Genomic DNA, 15,362 nt, shown 5'->3' with positions numbered 1-15,362 from the left:
TCCAGAGCTGTAGAAAAAAATGCTGCTTATTTCCAGATCAGTGTGCACGGCGGGAGCTCCGGTGTCCTCGTAAGAACGGCGCTGTTTGGTTACTTTTGATTGCAGTGTCAATATCATAGGTATAGGGGCTCCAAAGGTTGATGTCATTATGAGGTCAGGGGCACTTTAAACAAAGGCGTCAGTAACAATAATGACAGACAGCAAATCCTCCCAAATGCAGATACCAGGCACGGGGTACAGCCCCCCAACTCTGGTTAAGGAAGTTGCATAGTGGAAGGTCTTTGCCGCCACTAGTACATTATGGATTACCTTGTTTAAAGTTCTTCTGTAATGGCCCTTTAAGGGTTAAGCAAATATAAAGCACCAAAAGCGAAGGACAAAAATAAAACCCAAGAATAAAGTTCCTCTCGGTTCAGCTTCGCTCAGGCTGCCGGGGTATGTTTCTCACGCTACAGTTTGATCCCCAGATCTAAAGACCTAGTGTTAGCCTCTAATGATCCTTCCTCTGATATGTTGTGCCCTTGTGTATATATCAAGACAACCGCTGCTGTTTATGGATCTCCTTTTATTTTCTTTCTGCCTGAGACGGTAAAAGGACACAGCGCGGATATGAGAGAATCTCTTGTCTGAGAAATGCGCTGGTGTGTTTGATCCGGGTGACACCACCAGCGCTTGTAACCTCAGATGACACTTCCGCACCTGCTCCAGTTTTCTTGAGAGGGGCTCCAGAGATTTTGCTTGACTACAGTAGCAAGGTCAGCGCTGGTACGGGAGGACGTGTATACGCCGCATCGCCTAGCAACGCTCGCTAAACCTTCTTGAATTTCCTTCTTTCTGCACAGTTCAGCTCGGTTTCCACATTTGCAATGCCAGCAATGCTGATTCTGTTATTGGACGGGAACAGAGTGACCCCTCCAGAGACACTCGACTCTGCATTCTTTTCACTTTGTGGTACAGGTGTGACAACCAGGCCTTAAAGGGCACTTCCCCCAGAAAAAAAAATCACCAGTAAAGGCCCTTTAACACGGGCCAATTATGAGACAAACGAGCGTTCATGTGACTGTTCCTTCCCGATCATTGCGCTATGTAAACAGGACAATGATCAGCCGATGATCGCACAAATGCTCGTTCGTCAGCTGATCGTATTGTTCATGCGCCAAGAAATATTGTCGTTGTCGGCAGTGCATGTGTAAACAACGACGTGCTGCCGGCACAATAGAAATGTATGAGGACGAGCGATCGCCCGTCCCTAAACATGGCGCCTTGTGAAACGAGCGCCGATCAACGAGCGGACATGTAAGAGGACCCTAAAGCTGGATAATGACCAATTAGGCTTCCAGGATTGGTTATCACCTTGGGTTGCTGAATGGAAAATCTGTCCGGTTATGCAGTGAAACATCTGGGGAGATAAACTAAGCAAAATGCGCCAGACTTCTGACACGAAATGCATAAGAAAACGGGTGTACATGCCATGCGACAAATTTATTACGCGCCTCTCAAACAGAAAAATTTAGAAAATTATGTCAAAAAAGAGAAGTGGTAAGATGCGCCAACCAAAAGCTGGTGTAAAGAGAAAAATGTCTAAGGCCATGTTCACACGCTTAACAAAAAACGGCTGTAAAATCAGCTGTTTTTTATGAATCAAGCGTTTTTTACGGCCGTTTTAAGAAAAATGGCTCAAGAAGTGACATACACTTCTTTTTTACGGCCGCGTAAAAAACGCCCCGTGGGAATGGAACGCTGTTTTTCCCATTGAAATAAATGGGCAGATGTTTGGAGGCGTTCAGCCCCCGCATTTGGAGCCTTTTTCCGGGGCGTTTATGGCCCGAAAAACGGCTGAAAATAGGCCGTGTGAACATACCCCAACATGTGCGCCAAATTAAATAGTATGCACCAATGTGATAAATTTGGCGCAGTTTCTGCCTGTCTGGTCTAGTTTAAGACAATATAAATATATTTGCCGCATAGCTGCATAACCAGGGAGATTTTAACCTTTTAGGAGCCTGGGAAAGCTGGGTGACAGCCCATGTAGGAGCTGCAGTCATATATGCTGCCATCCAGCTTTCCCAGAAAAAGCAAAGGACAACTCTAGTAATTATATTTACTGTGGATTTTTGCCGTTTTAGGGAGGAAATGCTCGTTAAGTTCGGTAATTTTCAGGTCATGTGACTGGTTAATAGACTTCGTCTAATCTTCTTCCTCACCGTAATTCATAACATACTCAAAGTCTTTGTAGCAAACGAGTCCATCAGAGTCTCGATCCACTTCCCTGCAGGAGAAACAGAGGGAAGGTAAATACAGACGTGTCCTCGGAGGTCTACAACCTGCATGTATCGCATCTTTGCTATTCTATGTATATTTCTTAAAGGGGTACCCCACCTATATTTATTACTAGAAAAATCAAATCAGAGATGGCGAATGACACTGGTATCCGATACAGACTGGTTGCTATGAATACACTGCCTCTCAGCCACAGTCTCGTATTTGGGTTTGTCAGGCTTCCTATCCATAGCAATCAGTCCTCTATTCTTTAGCCGATCTGTGGGTAAAGCTAAAATCGGGCATCCTTGACAAAGTACAACGAAAAGTTCTGCAACTTCCTAATATGCTTAGTGTTTCACAGTGTTTTCAGGTGTTTTTCGGAGCGTAAACACCTAGAAAAAAACACCAGAAAAAACGGAAGCTGAACGCCTTGAAACATCTGCCCATTGATTTCAATGGAAAAAACGGCGTTTAGTTCAGACGGGGCGTTTTTTTACGCGGCCGTTTGAAAACACTGCGTTCAATAAATGCCCCGTATACCGAAGTGCATGCCATTGTGTCAATAGAAAAACAGCTCCAGAAACGTCCGAAAAAAACGCATTAAAAAACGTTTGATGATTTAAAAACGGCTGAAAATGAAAGGCTGTTTTCCCTTGAAAACAGCTCCGTATTTTATAGCCGTTTTTACTTTAGCGTGTGAACATAGCCTTATAGTGTATCAAGCCTAGGTACTCCTCTGTGAGCGAAAACCATCTGCAACACAAATCCATTCACTGACAGCAAGCGGAGATCTATGGTGAGGAACTGAAATACAATGAATAATTAGGCTATGTTCACACGGGGTATTTTGACGAGTTTTTTTATGCGGAAACCGCGTCGCAAAACTCGGCAGAAACGGCCCGAGAACGCCTCCCATTGATTTCAATGGGAGGCGTCGGCGTCTTTTTCCCGCGAGCAGTAAAACTGCCTCGCAGGAAAAAGAAGCGACATGCCCTATCTTCGGGCGCTTCCGCCTCTGACCTCCCATTGACTTCAATGGGAGGCAGGAGAAAGCGTGTATCTCGCTGTTTCGGGCGAAAAACGGCGCGATAATTGCTGCGAAAATTGGCGTGCAGGGAGAGGAATATCTGCCTCAAATTTCCAAACGGAATTTTGAGGCAGATATTCCTCCCCCAAAATACTCCGTGTGAACATAGCCTTAAAGGGATTTTTCCTGGAGTGTAATATTGTATTCTAAAGATAGGGCATTGGTGGTGGTCCAACTCCCGACACACTCCCGCCGCTGCATGAAACGGCAAATTCGCGAATTCTCTCGGTCTTGACATGAGGAACAGTGAGGAACAACGCTTCATGCAGTACTACTCCTCCTGTCAGAAGGACATACACTGAGAGGGAACCCCCATGGACACCACTGTAAGTCAATAGGGTCTGCTGGGGGTTTCTGTCATACAATGAATCCGGCAGAGATACATTGCGTCCGTCACGAACCGAAACCACGATGCAGATATGAACAGAGCGTGTGATGGCGGAGATTACGGACATCTATCTGCAAATAGAAGTGGAGGGGGGATGTATAAGAGGCAATAAAGACATGAAGATTGGAAAGCCCATAAGGACTGGAGCGTGCGCCATTCCTGGCGTCTCCCCCATCGTGATCATGTATCAGAATAGTGAAGGGTGGAACATGTTTTAGGGCGGGTTATTAACTGTCGGTATTCTGGAATATAGAGCCAGTAATGAGCGCGCGGGCGTGTCAGATAACTGGAAACCGTAAGAAGAGAAGCTGCGCAGGTCGGGACGCCATTATTTCTATAATCCAGTTTTGACATTTACTTTCAATTTCAAGTTTCTATTTGGTGTTTGGCGGGAACCCGCGGAGAATCAGTCTGACGGTACGACGACCGCTGCGGTGACATTCATCAGTATCTCTGATGGCTTTTACACCATCAATCATGGACGGACGCTCTGGACTGGAGGGCGCCCAAAGCGCAGCGTTAATCTCCTTAAAATTATTATACGATGTTCCTGAAGGAACCCAGATTGGGCGACCATTATCGGCGTGACGTTCACTCCGGCGCCATGGAAGTCACTAGTATTGAACCATACATTAGGATTTGATTCTTCAACCCCAGAAGTGTGTGGGTCTCATATATCAATCTCTAAAGACTAAAAACTGGCGCCATGTCTGAAAATATGCGCCATTTTTATTGCTATATATAAGCATTTTTCTCCTGAAATATCATTAACCATTAGCAGGCTGGACGTCTACTACAACCCCCCCCCCCCACCTCAGGGTGTCACAAATTGATAAAGTGCCGGGAAACAGAGTGTCGTCACAGAAACCAACATTTTTAGACCAACCCAAAACTTTCAGAGGCCGAAAAGGGTATGTTCACACGCAAACTCAAAGACGTCTGAAAATACGGAGATGCTTTCAAGGGAAAACAGCCCCTAATTTTCAGAAGTTTTTTTCACAGCGTTTTTTACGGACGTTTTTGGAGCGGTTTTCAATACAGTCTATGAAAAACAGCTCCAAAAACGTCCCAAGAAATGACCTGCACTTCTTTTTCGCGGCCGTTTTTATACGCGGCCATTTTTCAAAGCGGCAGCGTAAAAAAACTGCCCATCGGAACAGAACTGCATTTTTCCCATTGAAGTCAATGGGCAGATGTTTGGAGGCGTTCTGCTTCCGATTTTTCTAAAAACGGCCGAAAATAAGACGTGTGAATATACCCTAACAATCTGTGCACCTATGAAAGCAGGACTAGGCCAGGACAAGTTTTCTGCCTCTGGATGCAATCAAGAATGTTTCTATTCGCTGACCGCAATCAGAGATATTGAGATGCAAAGTAGAATTGATGTTTTCCTGATATATTATAAGTGAAAACAGGACTAAGGTTATGAAGATATATTATAAAATGCTAAGTAGATGTTACTTGAAGGAGGAGTGTCACTTTAACTTGCAGCAACTACCATAAAGCCAATATCCATGACGAGTGGAGGGGTAAAATAGCATAAAGGATACACATCTGATACCTGAAGACAGACCCTCAAACAGCTCCAGCCGGGGAGGAGTGATGTGGGTCCTCTGATTAACCAGCCACAAGCTGCAGAGATCTGTGCGCTCCCTCCCCGTGGGGCTCCGCCGGCGTTCAGATGAAATGCCTGTATCCTGAGTGTGAGAAATGCCGCCAGCAACCTCCACTCACAGCAACCTCCACTCACAGCAACCTCCACTCACAGCAACCTCCACTCACAGCAACCTCCACTCCCAGCAACCCCCACTCACAGCACACCCCACTCACAGCAACCTCCACTCACAGCAACCTCCACTCACAGCACACCCCACTCACAGCAACCTCCACTCACAGCACACCCCACTCACAGCAACCTCCACTCACAGCAACCTCCACTCACAGCACACCCCACTCACAGCAACCTCCACTCACAGCAACCCCCACTCACAGCACACCCCGCTCACAGCACCCTCCACTCACAGCACACCCCACTCACAGCAACCTCCACTCACAGCACGCTCCACTCACAGCACGCCCCACACACAGCACGCCCCACTCACAGCAACCTCCACTGACAGCACTCCCCACTGACAGCACTCCCCACTGACAGCACTCCCCACTCACAGCACGCCTCACTCACAGCAACCTCCACTCACAGGAAACTCCACTCACAGGAAACTCCACTCACAGCAATCTCCACTCACAGCACACCCCACTCACAGCAACCTCCACTCACAGCAACCTCCACTCACAGCAACCTCCACTCACAGCAACCTCCACTCACAGCAACCTCCACTCACAGCAACCTCCACTCACAGTAACCTCCACTCACAGCAACCTCCACTCACAGCAACCTCCACTCACAGCTCGCCCCACTTACAGCAACCCCCACTCACAGCACGCCCCACTCACAGCAACCTCCACTCACAGCACGCTCCACTCACAGCACGCCCCACACACAGCACGCCCCACTCACAGCAACCTCCACTGACAGCACTCCCCACTGACAGCACTCCCCACTCACAGCACGCCTCACTCACAGCAACCTCCACTCACAGGAAACTCCACTCACAGCAATCTCCACTCACAGCACACCCCACTCACAGCAACCTCCACTCACAGCAACCTCCACTCACAGCAACCTCCACTCACAGCAACCTCCACTCACAGCAACCTCCACTCACAGCAACCTCCACTCACAGTAACCTCCACTCACAGCAACCTCCACTCACAGCAACCTCCACTCACAGCTCGCCCCACTTACAGCAACCCCCACTCACAGCACGCCCCACTCACAGCAACCTCCACTCACAGCAACCTCCACTCACAGCACGCCCCACTCACAGCAACCTCCACTCACAGCACGCTCCACTCACAGCACGCTCCCACTCACAGCAACCCCCACCCACAGCAACCCCCACTGACAGCACGCTCCACTCACAGCAACCTCCACTCACAGCACGCTCCACTCACAGCACGCTCCACTCACAGCACGCTCCACTCACAGCAATCCCCACTGACAGCACGCTCCACTCACAGCACCCTCCACTCACAGCAACCTCCACTCACAGCACCCTCCACTCACAGCACCCTCCACTCACAGCACGCCCCACTCACAGCACGCCCCACTCACAGCACGCCCCACTCACAGCACGCTCCACTTACACCACTCACAGCAACCTCCATATTAACGTTTTTGCTGCAGTTTTTTTTCGAAGAATGGGCATGAGATTTTCTAAATCTCATTTACTTTGCTGCTACTGTAAATGCTGCGGAATTGCAGCACTAGCCCCACACAGTTTGTAAGGGACTTAGTACTTCAATTCCTCACCATTTTCAAGATCTCTGCTTGCTCTCAGTTAAAGGCAATCTACATCCAAAGACTGAAACTCATACTAATACAGCTGAAGGCTTGATACAATGTATCAGAGTGCCTTCCATTTTCAAAACTTCTGATTGTTGTCAGTGAATTGGAACATATTTGTTTGCATACAGAGGCTAAAAACCCCTACAGAACAAACACTTCTCACAGCTCAGGGTTTGCTACAATTGTACAGTCTAAACAATCCCATGTGAGCTAAACAGCGCAGCAAAACAGCGCAGCAACAATTCCAAAATAAAGTAAGACAGATTAAGTGTTGTGGGCGCCGTTCTCTCGAATATTCATTCTTCACCGTGAAATTATTTTGCCAAATGTGTTTGCAAATATTGTAAATGTGAGGAAGCGCGCCGGGCCGCCAGCCGCGGAGACTTTCTATTAATTCTCTGAGCTTGTTGTGATCGTTTGATTCTTCTTCATATAAATGGCGGCAGCGAGGGATGAGCGGCGCCACTTGTTTTCCCGGTCAGATGTTTTACTTTATTGAGAATGTCTGTACTTGGTAATGAGTTGATGCGTTTAATTCCAGTCTATGGGGATCTCTAATAAATTGTGTGACCCGCCAGACTCCGGCACCACATGCTCACGTCCTTCATCACTTGTCTTGGCTATGCTCTTGTTTGGCGGCGGTGCTGCGCACCATTCTCTTTCCACACAACACCCAGATATAGGTAACCCCTTTACATGTGGCCTACGAGGACATTTGGGGGGCGTTTTTTTTTTTATATACAATCGATCATCTTCAATGGGGTAATAATGTAAGTGACTGCCGTTTTGCATACAAACGGTGATTTGCTCTGATGACACCATGTTTGAACGAGGCTGCCTGCACACGTTGCGTGTTTTGCTGCGGAAAATACGCAGCAAAACCGCAAGAATTTCGCAACTTTGCTGCATTTTTTTGGTGCGTTTTTTTCGTTTTGCTGCGTAAATCGCTGTGTTTTCACGCTGCAGGTTTTGCTATGAATTTCTCCAGAACTAGGCAGACAGAATTTAAAAGCGTAATCGCGGGATAAATTGACATGCCACAGTTTTGAAAATACGCACCGCGGGTCAATTTACGTCCCGAAAAATACAGCAGCGTGGACATGGGATTTCCTTGGAGTCTTATGGCCTATGCTGGTAATGTATTACGCAAATACGCGTGGCAAAACCGCACGTAATACGCACCGTGTGCATTGACCCTCAGGCTGAGTTCACATCTCATTTTGTGCACATTTGTGGTACACGACGACGTATGTTTTTAAAGTCACAGAAATTTATGAATTAGTAATATAAGCTTATTATTTTTGTAGTTTTCAATTTTCTACGTTTGTGTCCGTTCTTGCTTCTAAAAACGTATACTTTTTTTTTTGTTCTTGAGCTAAATCAAACGTTGTAAAGTCAAGATTTCCCATATATGGTGCCAAACATATTAATTTTACGTATGCAAAACGTAGGGTTTAAGATTGAATACGTCGTCCATTGACTTCAATACAAATAAAAATGTATAGGTGTGGTACACGTATTGGAAGAGTAGTGAGCAGCGTAGTGGACTGCACTTTTCAGGACATGGGAAAAAAAAAAGGATAAAACGTAAGCACAAACTACACCGTGAGGGCGTCCGTCCTGACCATAGAAATCAATGTGCACATCAGACGTGGGGTAAAAACGAGACGTGAACTTAGCCGAATAAATCAGGAGGTGTCGATTTGTTTTGTCTTTGTGTGTTTGTTCTATCGTTTTTTGCTGTAAGGCCCTGCGCACATCATTTTTATACTCTACGGTTCCGACGTACACACTTAACGTGTCCATAGGGCTCCACAAGCCCGATGGGGGCTAAAAGACTAGAGTAGTAGACTATGATTTTCCATCCCGCTGGATCCCGGCTGACATCTGGGAAGCCCCAGTGACGTAACTCGACAGCAAGCTGCTCAGTCGTTCCCATAGAATAGAGAGACGCGCGCACACCTCTCCATTTACTGCCCGTCTGGAATCGGTGGCCAGCCGGCGCTTCACAAGGTGGGACGGAAATCTGGGGACAGCCGTTCTTGATATAGGTGCGACCCACATCCATCAGACATTCATATGCTTTGGATATGCCATATATTTGTGAGATGGAAATAACCTTTTAACGGTCCATATATAAACAGTTACATCAATGGAGCCTCCCGACATATCCTTTAAACGGCGGCGGCCAGTAACGGATGTCTAACAATGGCGTCCATCGCCCATACGCGATAATGGTATCTGCTTCAATTTCACATCATTTTCATCATCTCTGATTTGTCAGTGAATGGAAACATTCATTCTTTGCATCTAGAGAGCCTAGTTCTGCTCCTACAGTTGGTCCTGCAGAACTGCTCCTATGGTCCCGGCTAGATTCACACGAGCGTTGCGCATCTCGGACGTGAAAAACTGCAGTTTTTCACGTCCCAGGTGCATCCGTGCTTTTCCCTGCGGGATGCGTTATCACTAGAGTCTATGGAGGGGATGTGTGGAGCGCAAAAAAAAATAGGACATGTCCCATTTTCTCACGGACTCTTCTCTTCACACGATCCATTGAAACGACGGTCGTGTGAATGGCCCCATTGAATTCCATAGATATGTGTGACGGCCGTTGTTTTAACGGACGTATAACCCGTTCGTGTGAATAAGGCCTAACACAGCAGTAGCACAAATCTCTGTTTTATCCTGGACTCCAGGCTGGCAGCTCTTATGTACGCAGATAAATTGTAACAAGTCCGTCAATTGTGTGAGCAGGACTAGGTCAGAATCTATAACATCCGCAGGGTAACCCAGCTGCAGTCGCCGTGTGCTATGACGACGCTCTGGTTAAACATTGTATCCCCCAGTAAACCTATAAGAAGGCAGCGCTGCTGCCGAGAACAATTACAGGGTGAAGTATCTCTCCAGTTTTATTAAATTGGCAGCGGAAAGAAGCCCCGAATCCAGGGAACGGGCGCACAAGTGCCATCCACATAATGCCGCGCTGTGCACGGTCCTGCGAGTGGGGATCAAATCATTTCAAAGCACTTTAGCAGGTAAGTATCTAGAAGAATCTTAAAGTGATTATATGCTGGAGATAATAGGCCTGAGAGGCTAATCATTTAATCCTCTAAGAAGTGCGATCCTGAAGATCAGAGCCCGCACAGCAAGCGAACATCAAATGGGAATTCCTAAATGCGAAAGAAGGGACCGGCAATTACCGTGGCTTACGCGCCTCACCCTTGATGTCTGTCACTGAATGGACTGACAACGGGTCATGATAGGACTATTAGACATAAGTCATGTTAGAGAAGCCCCCACAGATGATAATCACATGTTGCTTCCATCCTCTTGCAATTTCACGCTCCACAGCACTCCCTTATCTAATAAGGACACATCCGTATGTTAATCCTGAGCCTCCTGTTTCATGAATACAATACCGGAACTATAGTAAAGACTGACACGAACACAAGCAAAGCATTAGGAAAGAAGTTAAAACAAAAAACCACAAATAGGAGACAAGAAGCGCTATGGCCATTAGTGGTTGTTACAGTGGTTGTTATAGTGGTTGTTATAGTGATTGTTATAGTGGCTGTTATAGTGGTTGTTATAGTGCTTGTTAGGCTATGTTCACACGGAGTATTTTGGGGGAGGAATATCTGCCTCAAAGCTCCAAACGGAATTTTGAGGCAGATATTCCTCCCCCAAAATACTCCGTGTGAATAGCAATGATCGCGCCGTTTTTCGCCCGCGGCCATTGAGCGCCGCGGGCAGAAAACACGCTTTCTCCTGCCTCCCATTGAAGTCAATGGGAGGTCGGAGGCGGAAGCGCCCGAAGATAGGGCATGTCGCTTCTTTTTCCCGCGAGGCAGTTTTACTGCTCGCGGGAAAAAGACGCCGACGCCTCCCATTGAAATCAATGAGAGGCGTTCTCGAGCCGTTTCTGCCGAGTTTTGCGACGCGGTTTCCGCGTCAAAAAACTCGGCAAAAGACCCCGTGTGAACATAGCCTTATAGTGCTTGTTATAGTGGCTGTTATAGTGGTTGTTATAGTGGTTGTTATAGTGGCTGTTATAGTGGCTGTTATAGTGATTGTTATAGTGGTTGTTATAGTGCTTGTTATAGTGGCTGTTATAGTGGCTGTTATAGTGGCTGTTATAGTGGCTGTTATAGTGGCTGTTATAGTGGTTGTTATAGTGGCTGTTATAGTGGCTGTTATAGTGCTTGTTATAGTGGTTGTTATAGTGATTGTTATAGTGGCTGTTATAGTGGCTGTTATAGTGGCTGTTATAGTGGCTGTTATAGTGGCTGTTATAGTGCTTGTTATAGTGGCTGTTATAGTGGCTGTTATAGTGCTTGTTATAGTGCTTGTTATAGTGCTTGTTATAGTGCTTGTTATAGTGGCTGTTATAGTGGCTGTTATAGTGGCTGTTATAGTGGCTGTTATAGTGGTTGTTATAGTGGCTGTTATAGTGGCTGTTATAGTGGCTGTTATAGTGCTTGTTATAGTGGTTGTTATAGTGATTGTTATAGTGGTTGTTATAGTGGCTGTTATAGTGGCTGTTATAGTGGCTGTTATAGTGGCTGTTATAGTGCTTGTTATAGTGATTGTTATAGTGGTTGTTATAGTGGTTGTTATAGTGGTTGTTATAGTGACTGTTATAGTGGTTGTTATAGTGGCTGTTATAGTGGCTGTTATAGTGGTTGTTATAGTGATTGTTATAGTGGTTGTTATAGTGGTTGTTATAGTGGTTGTTATAGTGGCTGTTATAGTGGTTGTTATAGTGATTGTTATAGTGATTGTTATAGTGGCTGTTATAGTGGCTGTTATAGTGGCTGTTATAGTGATTGTTAGGGGGGATTCACACGAGCGTGTATTCGGTCCGTGCGGGCCGCGTGGTTTTCACGCGGCACGCATGGACCAATACAAGTCTATGGGGCAGTACAGACAGTCCGTGCTTTTTGCGCTGCGTTTGTCTGCTGCGCAAAAAGCGCGACAGGTTCAATAACTCTGCGTATTTCGCGCATCACGCACCCATTGAAGTCAATGGGTGCGTGAAAATCACGCGCACCACACGGAAGCACTTCCGTGGGACGAGCGTGATTCGCGCAACAGCAGTGAAAAGGATGAATGAAAACCGAAAAGCACCACGTGCTTTTCTGTTTCCGAACATCCAAACGGAGTGTCTTTGCGATGAGCAAAGCCGGACAAGCGTACCGAACTTCACCGGGTTCGGCCAAACTCGTTTTGGCCGATCCCGGCAAAAAAATTATCGGTACGCGACGTCAGGAGATAGTCACTGTCCACGGTGCTGAAAGAGTTAAACTGTTTCAGCACCATGGACAGTGACTTGCGATCCCAAAATACATTAACCTGTAAAAAAAAACCGAAGTTCTAACTTACCGATTACTCCTGTCTCCTTCCTGCAGTCCGACCTCCCGGGATGACACTTCAGTTCAAGTGACAGCTCCAGCCAATCACAGGCCAAGCACAGGCTGCAGCCAATCACAGGCTGCAGCGGTCACTTGGACTGCTGCGTCATCCAGGGAGGTGGGGCCCGATGTCAAGAGAGGCGCGTCACCAAGGACGCGTCACCAAGGACGCGTCACCAAGGCAACGGCCGGGAAGTTCTCGGTAAGTAGGAACTTTATCTTTTTTTTTTACAGGTTTTTCGCTGTTGTGTTCGGCATTCACTGTCGAGGGTGCTGAAAGATTTAGCTCTTTCAGCACCTTGGACAGTGACGGGCGTTGACAAGCCTCATCTCTATGATGCCGGCTGCGCGAAAATCACGCAGCCGCGCATCAGACACGCATGACACACGCAGCTGTCAAATGGTTTTTGCGCTCGCAAAACGCTGCGTTGTTTGCGCGCGCAAAAACGCAACGTTCGTGTGAATCTGGCCTAATAGTGGCTGTTATAGTGGTTGTTATAGTGGCTGTTATAGTGGCTGTTATAGTGGTTGTTATAGTGATTGTTATAGTGGTTGTTATAGTGGTTGTTATAGTGGCTGTTATAGTGGTTGTTATAGTGGCTGTTATAGTGGTTGTTATAGTGATTGTTATAGTGGCTGTTATAGTGGCTGTTATAGTGGCTGTTATAGTGCTTGTTATAGTGCTTGTTATAGTGCTTGTTATAGTGGCTGTTATAGTGGCTGTTATAGTGGCTGTTATAGTGCTTGTTATAGTGCTTGTTATAGTGCTTGTTATAGTGCTTGTTATAGTGGTTGTTATAGTGGTTGTTATAGTGGTTGTTATAGTGGTTGTTATAGTGGTTGTTATAGTGCTTGTTATAGTGGTTGTTATAGTGCTTGTTATAGTGGTTGTTATAGTGGCTGTTATAGTGGTTGTTATAGTGGCTGTTATAGTGCTTGTTATAGTGCTTGTTATAGTGCTTGTTATAGTGCTTGTTATAGTGCTTGTTATAGTGGTTGTTATAGTGGTTGTTATAGTGGTTGTTATAGTGGTTGTTATAGTGCTTGTTATAGTGGTTGTTATAGTAGTTGTTATAGTGCTTGTTATAGTGCTTGTTATAGTGGTTGTTATAGTGCTTGTTATAGTAGTTGTTATAGTGCTTGTTATAGTGGTTGTTATAGTGGTTGTTATAGTGGTTGTTATAGTGCTTGTTATAGTGGTTGTTATAGTAGTTGTTATAGTGCTTGTTATAGTGCTTGTTATAGTGCTTGTTATAGTAGTTGTTATAGTGCTTGTTATAGTGGTTGTTATAGTGGTTGTTATAGTGGTTGTTATAGTGGTTGTTATAGTGCTTGTTATAGTGGTTGTTATAGTGCTTGTTATAGTGGTTGTTATAGTGGTCGTTATAGTGGTCGTTATAGTGGTCGTTATAGTGGTCGTTATAGTGGTCGTTATAGTGGTCGTTATAGTGGTCGTTATAGTGGTCGTTATCCTCCATCTCTTATCTATGTAGGAGAATAAAATAACTGAAAGTTCACATTTTGCATTTAGATGCAGGTTTGTTTTTTTTTACCTCTGGAAAAGCTGCGCTGACCAGATGGTACATGAACGTGAATTACATTAAATCTGTTTCTGGGAAAGCTGGGTGACCACCAGAATGGCCGACATTACGGCTCCAACAGGAATGGTCCCCCAGCTTACACTTTAAGGGGGCGTGACATTGTAACGCTTCATCTCGCAGACAGTGCTATAAAAGTGAAGAGGCTGAGAAGTGGGTGTGAAATATATAATGTCACGCAGCATGGAGTCCACTGCCCGGGGAGATGTCACTGTATCCGGCTGGGCCCATCTGTCCTGGTATAAAGTATCAGGAGCAAATGTCCGGGATGTCCCAACTACATGGGGCATTTTGTAGGGCACAGAAGGAATAGATGGGATAATGAGTGCGGGCGATCTGTTCTGGAAGGACATCTGCTATACGTTACTTTATTTATTGTGTTACTTAAATGTCTCATCAGCAGCGAGGATCAAATCGCAGATGTCAGTCGGGGTCAGCATGTCACAATATACATGACGTTACAGCCAGAGTCATCCCGGAATAGCTGTACTGATGAGTTTTCGGAAAGGGTTCCAAAAGTTCTGAATTATTTTTCTTTTCAATTTCTACCCTTCTTCAAGATCTCTGTTTGCTTTAATTGAACAACAACATTCTTGTACACATTAGGAGGCTAAAACCAGTCCTGATCTCCACCTGCTCAACAAGCTGAGGGGGTTGTTACAATGTTTCAGTCAGGGTAATCCACAGCAGCAGCAGGACATCTCCCTCCCGTCCTGTCAGCCCCAAGAGCATTATTGAGGTTGGGCATTGAGCGCTCAGTGGTCCCGTTCGGTGTTATTATGTGGCCTGCGTTTCGTGGCTGAGCTTGTGTTGCTCGTGGAGGTCTCCACTTCATTGTATCGGCTCTTATCGGTGACCCTGGCGGCTTTACCACGGCAGAAGTTTCAGGAATTGACAGTGCACCCGAAATGGCCACATCCAATAATTATATAATTCATATTTTTATTTCACAGACTTCGTTTCCTTGGCAGAAAGTCTTTCAAAGTGCAGCAAGTTTTATACCCAATGAAATCTCAGGTGCACGAAGCAGAAAACATAATGAGGGAGATTTATTAAGAACGGTGTTTAATATAAAGGTATCTGGAGTAAGAGGCGCCTCTCTGGCTGTCCGTGCACCTGAAAGGGAAACCTATGCCAGCTAAGAGTTGGCGTTGATTTCCTCTATAGTTTACGCCGGTTTCTAGAATAAATTGCAGTAAACTTGTCA

The 15,362-nt window shown here is 45.9% G+C and overlaps 1 protein-coding gene across 5 annotated transcripts in view; it reads right to left on the bottom strand.

Annotated features, from left to right (window-relative positions):
• Positions 1-548: 548 nt before the first annotated feature.
• Positions 549-15,362, bottom strand: part of EFCAB11 (EF-hand calcium binding domain 11) — a 31,679-nt gene continuing 16,865 nt past the window's right edge. For 3 of the 5 annotated variants that reach the window (XM_075843727.1, XM_075843723.1, XM_075843724.1), the window contains exons 6-7: positions 5,299-5,434; positions 549-2,269 (exon numbers count right to left, since the gene is read on the bottom strand). In XM_075843727.1, the coding sequence (XP_075699842.1) occupies positions 2,249-2,269; positions 5,299-5,434 (157 nt within the window). In that variant the 3' untranslated portion in view covers positions 549-2,248. The remainder of the gene's footprint in view (positions 2,270-5,298; positions 5,435-15,362) is intronic. The other 2 variants (XM_075843725.1, XM_075843726.1) reach the window with 1 other exon arrangement.

Source organism: Rhinoderma darwinii, chromosome 12, assembly GCF_050947455.1.
Source record: "Rhinoderma darwinii isolate aRhiDar2 chromosome 12, aRhiDar2.hap1, whole genome shotgun sequence".
NCBI lineage: Eukaryota > Metazoa > Chordata > Amphibia > Anura > Rhinodermatidae > Rhinoderma > Rhinoderma darwinii.
Note: the sequence above shows the minus strand (reverse complement) of the source record. Positions and strands in the feature narration are given on the sequence as shown.